General features: G+C 38.1%; 1 protein-coding gene across 15 annotated transcripts in view; it reads right to left on the bottom strand.

The window, feature by feature from the left end:
• CADPS (calcium dependent secretion activator) overlaps positions 1–19,123 on the bottom strand; it is a 2,296,269-nt gene that overhangs the window by 1,464,598 nt on the left and 812,548 nt on the right. For all 15 annotated transcript variants that reach the window (XM_044077436.1, XM_044077434.1, XM_044077437.1 and 12 more), the window contains exon 4: positions 18,817–18,897. In XM_044077436.1, coding sequence (XP_043933371.1) covers positions 18,817–18,897 — 81 coding nt within the window. The remainder of the gene's footprint in view (positions 1–18,816; positions 18,898–19,123) is intronic.

A 19,123-nucleotide genomic window follows, 5' to 3' on the forward strand; every position in this document is an offset into this window, starting at 1 on the left:
TGTTAGAAGTTAAAAGCATTCTGCACTTATAATAAGGCTTGGGAACAAAATTATTCATGGATGCAATCTGTTCCAAATGTAGATGCCATGACTAAGTGCATGCCCTGTGGAACAACTTTCACTATTAAGTGGGATGGGGAAAAGGCACTGAAAAGCCACCATAAATCAAACAAACATTACCAAAACCTTCAGCTCCAAAAGCAGACATTTATAATGACGTGTTTTGTTTATCCACATACTGCAACCAGCGAAGCTTCCAAAGTGACAGCGGATGAGGTGACAGTAGATTATCATGGAGTGAAACACAATTACTCATATGTATTCATGGATTGTGGAGGTAAGCTGCCAGAGACACATTACCCAGACTCTAATGTGGCTTTGAAATTCAGCTGTGGGAAGGCAGGAACCAAGTGCATTGTAATGAATGTACTTGCACCTCATTCAGAAGAGCTCTTTCTGCAGCAACTTGGCACTTCCTGTTTTTTACTGGGATCAGAAACATGCTCCCCCTGATTATTCAGTACTTCACTTACAGCCACGTTACAAAACAGAAACTTTTGGATTTCAATAAGGATCAAAATGAACGTGTTGAATTCATCTTTACAAGAATATAGGACATCCTTATGCAGAAAGGACTGAAAGTACAAAACTTGTCTAGCTATACTGCAGACAATGCCTCAGTTAATTATCGAAAACACAGGTCTGTTTTTAAACATCTGATAGCTAAGGTTCCTCACATCATTGCAGCAAACTGTTTGTGCCATGTAATACGTAACTGTGCAAAGCATGCAAGCAAGGCCCTTGCAAGGTTTGATTTGTAGATGCTGGTTTTGAAAGTGTACAGTGAGTTTTCAATATCTGCAAAAAACTGCCACTATTGAAGGACTTCTATTCTTTCATAGAACAGGACTTTAAGGAGATTATGCAGCATATTGTCACAGGGTGGATGTCCTTGTTCACAGCAGCAGCAAGGCTGGTAGAATTCCGGCTCACTATTAAAAGTTACTTTTATTAGTCAATGGCCTGAGGTGTGTCACCTCCTTATCTGGAGATTTGTGGAGGCTGATGAGGGTGGCATCACTGAAAATATCTCTGAGGCAGAGTGCTGCATGCATTTCATCTTGCAGTAATACACTCTCTGCCCCAGAGTTATACACAAGTCTTAAGAGATGAGCTGAGATAAGCCTAGATGACCAGTTCTTCAGTGCTAAAGCTTTCATCAGCCTTAAAGCACTTTAGTCCAGCTGTGGCACAGCGGTTCTATAGGGACTTCTATCATTTTTACAATAAACCACTTTGTTATCTGCAGAAGTGTTTTGTCTTTGATAACAGCCCCTTTAAAGCTATGTAGGTCCTCAGCCTCCAACAGCCTATAACTTGGTCAGAACTGTGTACAATTGCAAATGTTTTCAAATTCAATGTAGACAATGAAGCATTTTACTCAGACTTCCGCAATTTAAATTGCCACCCCTGTTACAGATGACATAGGAATCTATAAATGATCGATGGAGTGACTTTTTTTTAGTAAAGCTCCAGACTGTAAAATTCTTTATGGACTAATGCAGTTTACCTTTTCAATTTCCCCTAGGGTTTAATTATTTATTTATTTTATTTTATTTTACATTTGTTAACTGGGATAGTCCAACTGGACAAAGGTCCATTTTCAGCAGAGGCTCGGGGAGAAAAGCTCCAAACTACAACTATACTTAACAGTTAGTATGAAATACGGAAATATAATGCATTGTATAGCACACATAGCAAATGTTAACACAGCAAAGAGTTACAACATAATACAGTGCCAGGGCAGTGCATGGCCTGCCCAGGGCAAATATTACAGTAAGAAATAATATACAGTAACTTATTTAAAAGTATATTCAGATAAACTTAAATAGGTGGGGATATTCATGACAGATAGAAATAGGCTATTGAATCATATAGCACATAGTATCAAAAGGAAGGAATGTGTGAAAAATACAGATATTAGTTTGTAAATAGTTGTTCACCCTGGGGAGTCACAGGAGCCAGACCAGTTGTCCATATAATGTATTTTCAAGTGTTTTTTAAATTGTGTGGTAGTTACTGGTCAGGAATCTAGGTAAAGTATTCCAAGCTTTAGAAATAGAACAGCTAAAGAAGGATCTGCCAGTGTTATTATTGTAGTTACTGACTTTTAGGTGGTTCTGATTACTAGATCTTAGTGCTCTAGTGTAAGTATAAGGTTGGATTACATTCTGTAGTGCTGGGATTTTATCTTGGTGGTAGTATAACTTATGTACAAGTGACAGTTGGTTGAGTTTAAGAAGGTGAGGCAGCTCTGGCCAGTTTAGTTGCTTAAGTGGTATACAGTGATGAGTCCTGTGTGAGGATCCAGAGGCAAACCTGGCAATCTTGTTGTAGCAAGATTCAAGTTTGTTTTGGGCAGCCTTCTGTAGATTAGTGAGAATAGGGGAGGCGTAGAGGAGAATAGATATGAGAAGTGTTCTAGCAATTGTGGTTTTTGTGTCCTGAGTATCAGGAGACTTAAAGCCCACTTTTGGATCGAAAAGAAATAAAATATATAATAATTATAGCTACTGGGGGGAGGGAAAGCTAAGTTATCCTAGGAGTGTGTACACTTTGCAAGTTCTGATGAACAAAATATGCTAAATACAGCAGGACCTACACTGTTCACACTTTAGAATGTGGCGTTTGCCGAGTCTGGGGTATGGAATCTGGGTCGGGAGGGTGAGGTAGCTTTTAATGCCAATCGGCAGTTGCAGTACAGGGGAATCCCACAGAAAAAAAACTACATTTGGGCTGTGTAGAATAATAAAGGAGAGATAGTTTAGGTAATAATACAGTTGCTAAGCAAGAAAAGATTGTAAAAAATAGAACACTACAAAATTAAAAACGGCAGGGTGACAAGCAAGGTAATCAAGTAAAAGCAATTTCAATAAAGCACGGGTATTTAGCCAAAATATGCATTGAATTATTTGAGCCACAGTAAAAGAACATGCGAAAAGGCATTCAGATGATAGGCAGATACTGTTCAGCTCTGGTAATGCTGTATGAGTGTCTAGCAGTTTTCAAAAGCTGAATTTTACAATAAAATAGTGTCTAAGCATAAAGTTGTCTTTAAACAGGGTAACAGGGTTGCCAACTTTCCATGTTAAAAAAATTCTGGACATGTACGTGAAAGCAATATCTGTGTAATTTTGACATCCCCCCAGACCCCATGCAGCAATTCCAGTGTCCCATTACTTGGTTATTTCTCCGTTGCTTGCCAGTTGCCATAAACACTGTTCAAAACACTCATACTGTCTTCTGATTTACTTCTACAGTAATTACAAATATTTGGATTTAACTGAAAACTTTTATTTCAAATTTTATAGCAAAAACACTGATAGACATTTGTTAAACAAACCAATGCAGTCTCACAGTGAAAACAGACTTAGCATTAAAATTTATCTGCCTTTGAAACTCGCATTCAAAGAAACTGAATCTGGCCAGTGGTGGATTAAGTTTACCTTTGGAATGTTTTCAAATCATAGGCCCCTTGCACACATTTTTAGGACCATACAAATGCTATTTGATTCATCTTCCTGACTGTATTAAATTATAATATATAATAATTAAATTATATACAGCACCACTTGTAAGAACATGTTTTAAATTTATAGATTTGAACATTTTTCCAGTAAGCAATGAAACAAAACATATGAACAAATAATGACAAAACTGCCCAATTAGGAACATTTCAACCATAAAAGGCCACTCAAACATCTCTCTCTCTCTCTCTCTCTCTCTATATATATATATATATATATATATATATATATATACACACACACACACACACACACACACACACACACACACACACACACACACACACACACACACATATATATATATATATATATATATATATATATATATATATATATAAACACACACACATATATATATATATATATATATATATATATATATATATATATATATGGGTCTACCTTAGAAGATCAACAGACCATTTGATCGACATTCATTTGGTCAACAGCTCATTTGGTCGACAACCAGTATTTAAGGCACTTAACAGTTAATTTCCCCCCTCCCTAATGTTGTGTGATCCTGGAGTTGATATACATAGTTAGGGGGGTGTGGGGGGCACACCTATTTTCGTTTAAAACATAACAAATTCAACAAAACCTACACATTTTAAACAATAATACGTGGGGGACTTCGCTCCCCACACCCCCCATTGTGGGGGGCTGTGCTCCCCATCCCCCCTAACTATATATATCAACTCCAGGGTCGCACAACATTGGGGAGGGCGGCAAATCTCCAGGATTTTGCCATGAATACTGGTTGTCGGCCAAATGAGCTGTCGACCAAATGAATGTCGATCAAATGGTCTAATGTAAACCCATAGATATATATATATATATATATATATATATATATATATATATATATATATATATACAAACATTTATGTGTGTGTATCCTATATATATATCTGTGCGTTTTGTTAAGGCTGGAAATTGTCGCTGATGATCACTTAATTTAATTGGTTAATAAACCCCACTCCACTCCCAACAAAGCATATTACTATTGTGCCGCCGTAGTCTGCACTTTCTGGCAGCCAGTGGGATCAAGGTTGATATACAAGATTTTTGTAATAAAATACCTTGACTCTCTCCATGTGGTTCCTGCTTGTCTAAAAGAGCTGTTGGTATCCTAGAACCCATATGAGCTCTTCAAACAGCTGTCAAGGGGTTACCAGTAATTCCTATGATGGGAAAGGAAAAATGTGGTATGCAGACACCTTTATACCCTGGCTACATATTTGGCCATTTTACTTGTCTTAATTTGTTTATTTTATTGATATTTTAGTATTTGCACATTTTAAATACTTGTGCTTAACTAAAAACACATCAGTAAATTATGATGACAAAAAGCAATACTAAGTTTAATACTGAAAGCTGCTAAAAAAAAAATAACATGGAAAAAGAAACTAGGAGTAAGTCCAAGATGCCAAGAAATAATAAAGTTAGTAGCTGAAATTTAGGAAGTGGATTATAAAATAATGGTGGGTAAATTCTGCCAAAATATGTTAATAAATAGATGTGTCTCCAGTAAAAGTAAATACTATTTACAAGCTGCAGGTATGGCAGTGTGAAAGATGAAATAGTATTGTAGTGACAATACTAAAAACTAGTATAAAAAGGGGAAATCTACACAGTCTGAAAATCAAAACAAGGATTGTTAGTAAAGGTGGTTTAATGTAGAAAACTCTCTGACTGATAAACTCAGTTCTGCCCTCATTGCCTAACAGTGCTGAATAAGTATACCTCAATATGTTAATATTTAAGAAAAGAAGGCATATGTATGAATAGTTAGAGACACAGTAGGAGGAGAGCTGCACATAAGGAAAACAAGCAATAGCAGTACCAAATCACATACATTTAAATCCAAAAATGTCAAAATGCTTTCATATGCAGTAAATTGCTTTGGTGTATACCATCCAGTAAAATACAGAACAGTATTAAAATAGGAAAAGTTTTTCCACAGTCTAAAATTCTCCTAGCAAACACACTAGGGTTGCCACCTTTCATCGTGGCTAAAACCGGAGTAAAGCCACACCCCTCACGTCATCAGTAACCCTGCCCATCCCACCCCTCCCCACCCACAGTCCACCCATTCTGTGATGTCATGATGACATCACTTGGCGAGGAACGCCCTCTTTTTCTGTTCCTGCTGCCTCCTTTTGGCTGATTTACTATACTTTTCTGTAAAAAAAGCATAGTAAATCAGCCAATTTACAAACTCTGATAGTCTGTTTCCTTTTTGAAACAGAATACCGGAGTTTGTACAGTGTTTTCCGGACTACCAGAGAATCAGTTTGATTTCCAGATAGTCCAGAAAAAAAACGGAGGGGTGGCAACCCTAAAACACACATTTTTATTATTATTAATTGTTTTATGACTGGAAAAACTTTATCTACTTACTATGTGAATCTCAAGTTCAGTCACAGCTTTGGGGGACATTTTGAAACTCCAGTTTAAGAGAAAAGATAAATCCTTAAATAAAATGCATGAAAGGTAAACAAGCAATTATGCTGTTTGGCTGTAACAGGAATGTGCAGGCCACTCCTGGAAGCGTCACATTGTCATGGAGAAGGAGAGGCACAGGATTTTACCATTGTCAGGTGGTGGGTGTCAGGGTTACTACAAACAGCTGTTGTCCCAGAGTCATAAAACTAATGCTCATGTGAGTTTGTAGCTTAGATTCACACAGTACAATCTCATCGATCAAACTTAGATCTTAAGTGAAGCTATGCTCCAAAGGAACAATAACACTGGAAATAGAGCCATTAAATTAAAAATATAAATAATACATGATTTTAAAAGTTGAATACATTTTTTTTAAACAACAGTTGGGTGTGGGGTAACAGAACAGCATAAGGTTCGATTACAAAACATACATTCTGGCTACATCCCTGTCCAACTACAGTTACAAATGAATATTTTGTGCTGGTGAAAATCAATGACTGGTGTAAAAATAAACAGAAAATTATGCTTTGATTAAGAGTTAAGATACATAGCAAGTATTTTTTCTCTTACTTGAGTTATTAAAAGAAGGTGAGGTTATGTAAGTCATTGTTCATGTCTGCTGGCCAGTGAAATCTATGACACCCCCACCCCTTAGCGCACCTTCTCTCCTTGACTGGGAGTCTAACTAATGTGTGGTAGGGTCTATAATACGTTGCTTACTGCATATGTCAGACTGCACCATTTCAAGCTGCTGCTGGTCACACATACCTCTCACTTGTCTTACCATTCATGGTGGTCTGCAGCCACTGCTCACTCCAAAAATCTTCTGGAATTCAAATTCCACCCACGCAGAACACAAAGACGTAAATAATCTCAGCTTCTCCATCTGTGTGACTGTACACAAAGGGTGTTCTTAAAGAAGAATGAATTTAAAAAAGTATTTTTTTTAATTAAAAGAAAAGATTTTATTTTTTCCAGAAAATACAGTGGAGTGTCCCTTTTCTGGACAGTGTCCCTTAATTCTGTACAGTCCAAAAGAATTCTGGATGGCTGGCAACCCTAATTTGCCCCAGGGCCAGCCTTTTAGAAAGAGTATTTTTTTTTACTTATAAGGAATGCATGGACTGACACAAGAAACAAAATGCTTGTGTCTCTTGTCAAGGCTGAGTTGCAGGTCAAGTTAAATTTTAATGAGTTCTTCACAATTTCATACATTCATAAAAGGTAACCAGACATTACTACAGGCTGCCAAATCAAATACAAAATATAGCTTCATATATAAGCAATGATTATAGTAAGTGGCCTGCTCTTGCTGTAAAACTTCATTAGAAATAAAATTGTTACAAGACTATGATTTGTTTCACTTTTTCTATAAAATTATGACCATGACTTTATATTCAATGTTCCCATGCTTGCTTATCTTTTGTCCTGACGTGTTTGATATCATTTGGATATACTGTTATGTGCAGTGAACCCTTAGCACTGTATTGCTTTGAATGAATTATTGCTAAATAAAGTTGTTTATTTACATTTTCTGACTCGTGTATTTTCTTTGTATAGTAACTGCATGTGGTAAATAAGACTTGTACTGATGGGCATGGTTAGATAAAAGGGGTGTGGCTACTAAAGAGAATGGGTGTGTTTAGTTTATGCAGGGGTGGGGGTTATTTGTCAGAAAATGGCACTATGGAAAGGAAAGGGGGACAACTGCATCCCTTGGTATATACACAATCCTGCTGTTTATAACCTGTGCAACACAGAAGGGCTTTCTTACAATAATGGATGCATACTGGTCAAAAGTTAAGTCACTATCCACATTAAGTTCCCAAATTCTGAACAACTGGGTCAACTCTTAAAGGCATATTGTCAGTGGGGTAGTTACATGGGGTAGATGACTTCTCAAAAGATACAATAATGCATTTTTTCGCATTTAGTTTGTCTATGATTTTGGCACCAGTTATTTACATGTGACAAACCTTTCTGCAGGATGGCCAAGTCATTTGGGGATTCAGTGATTGCTCCTAGCTTGCAATCATCTGCAAACTAAGTTGGCCATAACCCTTGGTACTGGCTTTTACTTCAGAAAAGTAGATGCCAAATAAGAGAGGTCCCAGCACAGAACCCTGAGGGAGTCTTCACTGGTGACAGGTCTATCTTTGTGGAAGTAACTTCCCCTATTTTGATTTCCTTCACCCTATGTGTGAGCCAGTTGGCAATCCAGTGGGTGACATAGGGGTTTATTCTCAGTTTATTTAGCTTTTCTATGTCTGAGTGGGGAATTGTGTCAAAAGTTTGGCCAAGTCAAGGTATATGGTGTGTACCATTTTGCCTCCATCCATTGCTTTAATTAATTACATAAATTAAGTAGGGAAACATTAGGCAAAGATTCATAAGTGTGTTCTAGGCTAATGACCACTAGGGACCTTATAAGGCTAACCATTCAACCAAAATGTGAACTACACATTTGATTTATATAGGGGATGATTTGCTGACTGCTTCTGTCCATCAGAAACATGGGCACCAGACCAGGGGTGAATTTACAATTACCCATCCATTGGACCAAGTCGAACTTAAATAGGGATAGAGAGGAACTCTGCTTCACATGGATGGGAGCCTGTTACAGAGAATGGGAATTCTCTGAGAAACATACCTTTCTCTCCAACAAGTCCTATTTATGTCACAAGTAAAATTTAGGTCTTTTAATCTAGTAGTTATGATGCTGTGTTTTGCCGACATACAAAAACTTCATCAAAACAGGGTCCAGGGGTGACTTGTATGTGAGGCCAAGATCACCTTTCAGAAGTCTATATGATACTGAATGAAGATACAGGGCTTTTGCGGTGATTAGCATAGAACATTGTGCTTATTCCCTGTATTTTTTCTGTAAGGAACCTTTGTGGACATTCTAGATGCTGCATGTGTTTAGTTAGATACATACCAAAAGGGGCATTATACTCTGTGATGAGTCTGATGAGCACCAACTACAGTGGCCTGATTATCTCTCTGGATCTAGATCCCATGCCTTTGCTTATATGTTGAGCAACACAGAAGGATTTTCTTAGTACAGACTAAATACACTTTTAGGGGTATTTTACTGATGACATAGTTACCAGGGTGGCCAACTTCCCAAACGATACTAAAAACTTTGTAACAAGAAAAGCATTAAAGCCATGGCTGTGGCACCAAGAATTTATCTGTGTTAGACCTTCCTGAAGGGTGTTCTCATATGGGTAGATTCAATGACTGCTCCCAGTTTACAATCATCTGTGAACTTGGTTAGCTAGAGACATTTGAAATTGGCTTTGACATCTGAGAAGTACATGCCAAAGAGGAGTGGGACTAGCACAGAGCCCTGGGGGACTCCACTGGTGACCAGGCTCTTTACTGAGGTGGCCTCACTGATTCTAACCTCCTGGGTCCTATCAGTGAGTCAGTTAGCTATCCAGCATGTTATAAAGGAGTTTATACCTAGTTCCATAAGTTTGTTAACACTGCCCAAGTTGGGTATTGTATCAAATGCTTTAGTCAGATCTAGGTGGGTAGTATGCGCCAGTTTCCCCTAATCCATTGCCTTAATGACCTTTTCAAAGAAGACCACGAGATTCAGTAAGCATGATGCTCCTTAGATGAAGCCAAACTGGGATGGATCGAGTGTCTGGAGGTTTCTTATGTTCTTGTTGATAATTTCCATGATAATTCTTTCCATGGCTTTACAAATAAGACTAGTCAGCCTAACGGGTCTGTACTTTCCAGAGTGTGTTGAAGGTCCTCCCTTATGAAGGTGGCTGACTGTTGCAGTCCTCCATTCATGTGTCACAAAGACCATTTTAAGACTATAGTTAAATAATGGCCCCAGGAATTCAGATAAGTCATATTTTATGGGATGTTACTGAGGCCATGTTCTTAGGTTTAGGGAATGCAGCCTGTACATGCTCCCTAGTTATAGTTAGAGAGGTTATATTTAAGAGTATTTTTAGGGGAATGGTTGGGGTGAGAAGGGGGTAAAGCTGGAAGTGAATTTGATGGCAAGCAGGTTCATATTTTCAGGCTCGATGGATGTGGCAATATTAACTACCAGTTCAACACATTACTCTGTGTTGCCCTTTAGGTTTCTGACATAGCTGAAGAAGGCCTTATAATTATCTTTCACCTTGGAGGTTATCATACCCTTAAAGTTAGCTTTGCTTGATGTATTAAGCCCTCTTAGTTTCTTATTTACTTTGAAGAGAGACTTTTCATCTTTATTTTTGCCACTTTTTTTTCCCTTCTGGTGTATATGCTGTTAATTTAGAATACCACAAGGGCAGTTTGTTTCTGGGGCTAGTCCTGGGTGTACTTCTGGTAGGTACAGCAACCTTTATGCAGCCACTGACATCATTGCACAGAGTTTCTGAGAGCAATTAAGAGTAGGCTGCTGTGATTTTGGGGATGGGAGTGACACTGAAGTTTGACAAACCATCACTAAATCAAAGGTAATTTTCCTTGAAATACTTCTTGTTGCTGGTTTTAATGGGATTACCAAGATGATTTTGATTTTGAAGGAGACAGCTTTATGATAGGACCTTGCCAGAGAGGATGAGACATTGGGGATGGGGATGGGGATGTACTGTTCTCCCATACTTGTGAGCATTACGTCCAGTATGTTGGAGCCTCTAGTGGGCGTATTCACTATTTGATAAAGGGTGTTTGTATTTATGAAGTCCAGAAATCTCTTTGCCTGCAGATTTTAGGCCATGTAGCATTCCAAGTCTATAGAGGGGTAATTAAAGTCTACCATAAGTAGAGTGTTAGGTTGGATGATAAGTGACTCCAGTAGGTCCAAGTACGCATTGTGAGCTTTTTAGGACATGAAGTGTGACCTATAGCTGGCTAGGATATAGTATGGCATTTTGTTTGTGGTAATCTGCATGTGGAGCAACTCCAGCATGTTGTCTTGTTTTATCCCCCCAAAGGCATGCTTGTTATTGATGTATATTGAGACATCTCCAGTTTTAGCTCTTGTCAGTACAGCTACTGTTCAAAAAGTTGGAAGGCACTGAAACCTTACATTGCCAGGCTACACTCTGTCACTTTAAACCATGTCTCGCTAACTGCACAGATGTCTACATCTTGAGTGCAAGGAGGGCTTGGAGAGAGAGAGAGTGCATTTATTTTATTTAGGTTCCTGGCACTGAGGGAGCATAGTTTTTTTACTTAGCCTCCTGGCATTGGGCAGTAATACCTTGAGGTTCAGCTGAGTTGATTTTGCTATGTCTGTAGGTTTGTCAATTTGGCATTACCTGAAAAAGGCACTATGGGCATGGATAAAGTTTTAGCAAGTTTTCAATAGTCTAGAGGGAAAAGGTGCAGACCCTTCTTGGCAAAACAATGTGGTCTGTTAACCATGGCCTGACAAATATTGGATCCCATTAGAATGGCACTAGAAAGACAGCCAGTTGTTGAAATCAATCATGCTACCCAGTGCTAGTCTCATACCATTCTGAAACGCAGTCTGAAAACTCCATAATGCCTTTCTTCATATAGTCCAGTGAGTTGCATCTCAGTCAATGACCAAGTAATTCTTTGATTGATGAAAGCGCTTAACCAATTTTATCTGCTGAGCATTTTATTGTTTGGATATTAAACTACTTGTCTGAGAGTCCGGGTGGTGCACTTTTGTTTTTGGTTTTGATAACATTTTGTACTGCACATGCAATACTGTTAGGAAGAGAAGTGTGGAAAACCTTAAATGGAGTACATATACTAGTATCCCAAAACACTCTATTAATTAGGGTACAGAATGTAATTCACATGGAAAAAGACTAACTGAGACAACAAAAGCTGAATCTTGTCATAATAAAAAAACCTTCATCTAAAACTAATATTCTAACCCTGAGAACCTCAAAGTTACATAGTGTGTTGTTGTTCAGGGGCATACAGAGGTCTGACCTATGTAAAAATAGCTGTACTTGTTAAACTATAATTATTTCTGTTGCACCATTTATCATTTAGAAGATTCAGTATTCTGTCATATGAGTCAGTAATTTTTATTATATTTTGTTTAGGTGATGTAAGCAGAGACTACGGCCAGATTCACTAATGCCTACACTAAGTATACATAATCTGTATTTAAGAACATCCCTACCACATTTTTTGTGTTTTCTAGTCACCTAGAAAGATTACACCGTGTACATGTAGTCTGCACTTTATGGTAACCCTTATGAATCCCCCCTCGATATTTAAGGCTGAAAGATAATAGGAAAACTAAAATTAGGAGGAAAAAGGTGTGAGTTATGCTTGTGCTGTCTGTTCACTCAAAACGGTGCATACTTAGTGTAACTGTTAATGAATCCCAGGGATCATAGATCCTTGAAATACACTGTCATTCTATGCTTACTTTATGGCTTAACTCTGAAGAACAGAAGTATATGAGCATTTTCAGGAAAATGACCCAACAGCTTGGAGCAGGCTTAGGCTAACCTTGCAGGTCAGCCACAAATCAAAAACTTCAGCTCTCCAAAAAGGTCTCGAATTAAAGAGCTCAAGCAGGTGATCTAACAATAACTTAATGTCGCACTCCCTTGCTGAGTTTCAGGGTGCCTTCTGCAGCCTGCCTTTGCTATGATGTCAGTCATTTGGCATGATGGAGTCATATTTCGAGCAGTGGTAGACTGACAACAACTTGTTAAAAAAATGGAAAAGCCAGCCAAAAAGGAACCAGAATTGAGTGGCCACTACTACTTCACACATTCCAGGGGTAAGGGAGTTGACTTACTTCTATCGTAGGAGCACCTGCTGGGGGAAGGCCCTCAAGTCTCTTTCAGGCAATGCAGGAACTCAACATCTCAAGCCTAGTCAAGAAGTGCTTGTACTCTATCAGCTACCTTTGTGTCGTCATTTAATGCAGTAGGCCTATACAAATGATAGGAACTGAAACCCTCCACTGATGCAGTGCTTTCATGGACATGGACCGGGTCTCTGCAATGATGTATATATCAGTGTTTTCCAGGGTAAGGTGTGGCTTTAGAAAGTAGATATTTTGTTTAGGCTTCTAGTGTTGAGCAGCAATACCTTAACGTTATCCAGACATGTTGGAAACTTTACAAGACTGACATTGCCTAAAAAGACTCTACTGATCTGGACAAGGTTCACCCAATACATATAGTGATAACAGCAGATGTTCAGCCAGTTGTTGAAATCGATAATCTTTTGTTAAATTTGTGGCATCGTTCTCGGTAATTGTAGAATAGTGCTCATGACTAGGCTCATACCAGCCTCAGACACATGTCAAAGAGCTCCTTCATGTTTCTTTCATACAGTCCAGGGAGGTACATCTCAAGTTATTCACATCTTCATGTGCTATGACTATGTCATATGTTTCCTTGTAATGCAAGGACTTAAAAGCTTGTGTGATGTGGTCAGTCTTGGAACCTGACAGGCAACTGTCAGTGACCCTCTCTTTGCACAGCCTGGTGAGAAGTGCAGTGGTGTGTCTCACTATGGAGTCTGACTAGGATATTGCGTGGAGGTTTGCCTTATGGGCTTCTGAACTTGAGTCATGGGACACCAAGAAGTATATTTAATAGTGGGTGTTGCCTGTGTTGGGTTTTTTTACTTATGTTACATTTAGGAGGCCTTATGGTTTAGGTAGGTTACTTCTAAGAGCCCCAGCATATCTAGGTTTATTGATTTGGTCTGAGAGATATGTATTTTGATTATCATGTTGTGTGGTACTGCCAACCTGCCTGATGTTTGTAGTGGCTTTTTGAGAGACCTTTACCTCCAATTATACTGTATGACTACATCTTTCACGCACTGGGTCTGCTGGATGAAGTAGCAGGAGGTTGTCTGTAAACATGAGGCAATTGTTACATTGTCTGAGGATGCCCATTTCAACTGGATTGACAACAAAGATGGATGGAAAGTGCAAACCTGTGGCTCCAGGTGCTTAATACAGTGTGTTAAAGGGGTTGTTGTTCCTACAAGGTTTGGAGATCATTTATTGGAGGCGCTACTTGTTTAACAATAATCTAAGTCACAGTGCAGTATAGAGCACACAAGAGCCTCTTCACTTAACTAATAAAGTACAAAAAGAAATGGGGGAGAAGGTTACATAGAGAAAGTTAAGGCACTAAATGCCTGAGCCATGCCACTGTGCAATGGACACCATCATGCCAAATCACCTTAAATGTATCACAGAAAATAAGCAACAAAAAGATCAGTACAGCACACCAACTAATAAACAAGATACTTGAGTTTACCATCTGTGGCAAGCATTGCCCACAACTGTCTCAGAAACCTTATTCTGTCACCAGAAGGCTAATTAAAGTAAAAACTCACTAAACCATCAGCAAAAGCAGTTCAAGCGGTATCAGTACACTCAACACCCTTAGGCTTTGCAGTATAAACACACCATGCTGGACCAAGGCACAGGGAACTAATCTAAGGGGGCGGCGAAAGCCAACACATTCTGGCTAGGCTTATAGATGCCCTCGGGCAGACAGCCTAGTACTTACCTATGAACCTATATTCAACCCTAATCCTCTGATGTAATGGCCCATTGTGGCCATACCAAGCATTTTGTGAATTTCTTGTTACTACAGGGGTTGGATCTGTTGGCACATATGAGAGATTATTATTTCCACTTAGAATAGTATTGATACTAGAAATATATTATTATTATTATTATTATTATTATTACTACTACTACTATTATTATTATTATTATTATTATTATTATTATTATTATTAAGGACAACTGGACAATTCTGCAGGGTTCTAGAGTTGTCAGGAATATAGATGGGCAGAAACCTAATTTTATATGAAAAAGAAAAATTATTTACTTATTCGACATTTGATGACTGGGAAAGTCTGACTAAGCTAGAGTCCTTTTTCAGCAGAGGCCTGGGGAGAAACTCTGCACAGAACAAAACAATGTTACATATATAGCATGAATGAGACCATTACAGGTTGAACATAGTTTGGTATTTAAGAGGGTTATACAAGTGTATCCAAAAGAAATTAATGCACACAAACAAGAAAAAGTACAATACGCTAGAATTAAGTGCACCGTCTAAAAAGTATAAACATTTGAGTTCAGATGAAAAAAAAAATAAGTTAAGTTAAAGATGTAGATATATATATTTCTCAAAGGTAGGTTGGACAGAATTCAGCATAATGTTGGTTAGTTGTAGAAGATAAAGGAGTAGTTGCAAACACAGTAGGTTTAAGAAAGGGACAGTATAGGGAGGCTGTAGTAGTGAGGTTATAAGAAGTAGTACCATAGGACAGTAAGGATAGGAGTGAGTGGTGTTAATTAAGGAGGGTGGTTTAGACTGAGCTTTTTACTCTGACAGGTCCAGGCATTGAACAGGTGTTATTTTAGAGCTTTATTGAATTCATGTGTGTGGAGTAAGTTTCTGATGTGCAAGGGTAGTTTGTTCCAGGCTAGGACAGGAGTGTAGCTGTAGATAATCTGGCTGATAGATATTTTTGGGCTTGTAGATTTCCAAATATTGTTGGTCAGAGCTTCTAGGTGTTCTGGAAGGAGTATAAAGTGAGATGCGTGAGGTGATAGAAGGACAGGGCGAGGGCCTATTGATGATGGAATGAATGATAGGGAGCTGGGAGAGAAGAAGTTTGTGGGGGAACTCTAGCCAGTTTAAAAGTTTGAGGGATTGGCAGTGATGTGTAGTTGAGGTGTGGTTAGCAACAAATCTCACTACTTTCTTATAGGTAGATTCAAGTTTAGTTAGAAGAGAGGCCTGTAGGTTAGTTAATATTTGTGAACTGTACAGAAGACTGTGCAGAAGGAAGGTATGGTCAAGACAGAGTCTACAGTCTTTTGTGAGAAATGTATTTCTGTAAAGTAAGGCAAGTTTTAGTGTGCTTTCTTTATGCAATGGTGGATATAAATGTTGAATATGAGTTGGTCATCTATGGTAACTCCGAGCAGTTTGGTGGGAGTTTCTACATTTATGACAGTGCTGTTAAGAGAAGTAGTAGAGAAGGAAGGTTTAAGGTTTGTGTGAGATTTTGGGAGGACTAAAAGACGTTGGGTCTTCTTGGGGTTTAGGATGAGTTGGTTATTAGAGAGACAGTTTTCAATAGAGCTAAAGGAGTTTTGGGTGAGGGCATGTAGGTTGGAGAAGGTATCAGAGGTAGAGATAACTGTGGAGTCATTAGCATATTGTATAAGAGAGTAGTACAGACAGGAAGTATGTAAGCATTTAGTGAAGATATTAAACAGTAGGGGACCAAGGATTGAGCCTTGAGGAACTCCCATTTTGATGAGGAGAAAGGGAGACATTACAGAGAGCTATTTAACTGACTGCTGTTTGTTAGAGAGATAGCTAGAGAACCAGGAAATTATAGTACTGGAAAGATTGAGGTTGGAGAGTTTGGAAAGTAGCATAGGGTGGGAGACAGTATCAAATGGTTTGAAGAGGTCTAGAAAGAGACAAGAAGTAAGATTGCTGTCTCTGGCTAGGGAGATTGGGTTAGTGAAGGAGATGAGGGCAGTAGTAGCACTATGGTTGGGATGAAATCCATGTTGTGTGGCAGTGAGTAGGTTTTCTTGGAGTAAATAATCCATGAGTTGCTTATGTACACATTTTTCAAGTATTTTGTAGAGGGTGGACAGTATTGCTGTGGGCCGTTAGTTATTGAGTTAGTTGGAGTTGCTGCTTTTATGAATAGGTGTGGTAAAAAATTGTTTTGAGAGTGAAGGCACAGTAGATTTGCTTATAGATTGGTTTATAAAAACGGAGACGGGGTAGGCTATGGAGTTAGCAGTTAGTTTAAGGAAGGATGGAGGTAGGTTATCCACAGATGGAGAGCATGGCTTGAGCTTAAGTAGGGGGGATTTATGTAGTTGGTAGGAAAAGGTTGCAGAAAAAAGGAGTTGTTGGAGGGAGTGGAGCGATCTGCCTGGTTGGAGGAGTTAGGGGCCTGCATTAATTTACAGATAGTATGAATGAAGTAGGAGTTGAATATGGTGGCAGTTTCAAGGGGAGGGTATTTGGACAAGGGTTAGGTGCTCTGGGGCTACTATGGTGCAGGATTTGGTTGACAGAGATCCAGAATGCCTAAAAAACAATTTTGTTAGAAGAATGAGAATATGTAACTAAATACAGTTGCATCTAAGAAGAGAAGTACCTTTCCATGTTATAAGTTTCATGTAAGAAAGCTTTTACTTGTTAGTTTTTTCTTATTTGCATCAGTACCCTAATAGTTAAAGAACTGTGAGAAATACTATTGATTGCAATACTTACTTTATTTCTGTGGCTATCTGCATCTATGATTTATTTTATTTATTTTACATTTGTTTACCGGGATGGTCCGACTTTATAAGGTCCATTTACGGTGGAGGCCTGGGGAGAAAAGCTTTACATAATTAATATGACAAATAACGACATTATACATAATGTAAAAAACATTGTTACACCAGCAGTCTTTTTTGAAGAAGAAACAATGAAAAAATTCTTATCAGCAATATTTACATATGTACATTTTGTTAGTCATGACAAATATGGACATAGATCACAACAAAATTACTGTATGTCAAGGGATACCATTTTTTGCAACCATGCTTACTGAGGGCCTGAAAATAGGAGAGAAAGAGAAGGATGGAGGTAGCATACTTTGGGATTATGTAACACATGGACAGAACCAAGAGCTTATAAAATGAGCCTTAAGGGAGTTTTTGAATTGTGTGGTATTTGATGCAGAAGTCACAGAGGGAGGGAGATTATTCCAACGTTTTGCTATACTTTGTGAAAATAGAGCTTTACCTGCTGTGTTGTTGGCTGAGAAGATAGAGAGGAGTGATTTGTTGGCATGTTTCTTGGAATGTTATTTCTTTGGACAAAATTGGCCGTAAGTTTAAGAAGAGGATTATAAAACATATTTAAGATGTTCTCACGACCTGTTCTTTCCTTTTCTCTAATACTAATTTACCTACCAAAATCAATATCGCATAAACATTTTTCCTTTATCCATGCATTTCCTAATGCACAATGGTTTCATCTGTACTGCTATGTAATAACATGTCACCCCAGCCTTTAAAAATAAAATAGCCTGGCAACAGTAAAAGAACTGATTGTGAATGGGATGTAGGATAAAAACAGTTCAAAACGGCATTTTCACAAAATACTGAAACTTATTTTCCATGGGTTAAAAGCTCCCTCATAGCCCTATATATGGGACTTTTCTCATTTAGATGTTTCCTGATAATACACATGGTTTATGAGTCCTTAGAGATCCAATGAAAATCCAGTAAGGTGTCGCTTGATCATTTTATGCAACAGCCTCTGTTTGGTTAAGTCTCTGCCCTAAAGAAGTACATTTTATGTAAAGGGTAAGGAGCTGGAAATTCCTAACTACCACTTAAGAAAAGTAAATATAACAGCAGGTGGGATTCCTGAACACTGTTACATCCAAATCAGTTCATCTTGCTATAGCATAGGTTGCACTGTGTGACACATCACTTCATTATGAATCCCAGTCAGTAATATTAAACTTTCACATACCAAATATATTATCTGCAGCTCTTTATTCCTTAGACAAAGTTTGCTTATTTTCAAATTATAAGCTCTTTAGGGAAATGATACCCTCAAGGTATTTTGTTGTACATAATAAAATATCTAAAGTACACAATATTGGACATCTCAAGAATAACTGCATATGCGGCAGTGCAATTTTACTTATCTGCTATAAAATGCAAAGGTACAAGTAATTTTACAATCTTTATACCTCAGAACAGTGCTAGGAGGAAATATTAAAAATTTGCATATCCACTTACTTTTGCAATTTGATCTGCCATTTGAAGGCGTCCATCTAGCTCTCTTCTAATTTGTGCTGCCTGTTCGTCTGGATTATCCAGCTGAAACATAAAAGGGAATTTCATGCTTTAGTTTCGATGTCTAATTTTACAAATGTCTGAAGCAGAAAACAAGATACAGCAAATCACATATCCAAGTCACTCATGTTTTTTTGCAGGAAAGACATCATTTAATTCATTTCATGCTGCAGTGACATCTAAAATTAAAATAATTGTGATAAAGAAAACTGGAAACGCTGTTTCTTTAATAGGTTCATAGAAATGTACT

The sequence above is a fragment of the Protopterus annectens genome, chromosome 7.part0 (genome assembly GCF_019279795.1).
Source record: "Protopterus annectens isolate FY-2018-M chromosome 7.part0, PAN1.0, whole genome shotgun sequence".
In the NCBI taxonomy this organism is placed as follows: domain Eukaryota; kingdom Metazoa; phylum Chordata; order Ceratodontiformes; family Protopteridae; genus Protopterus; species Protopterus annectens.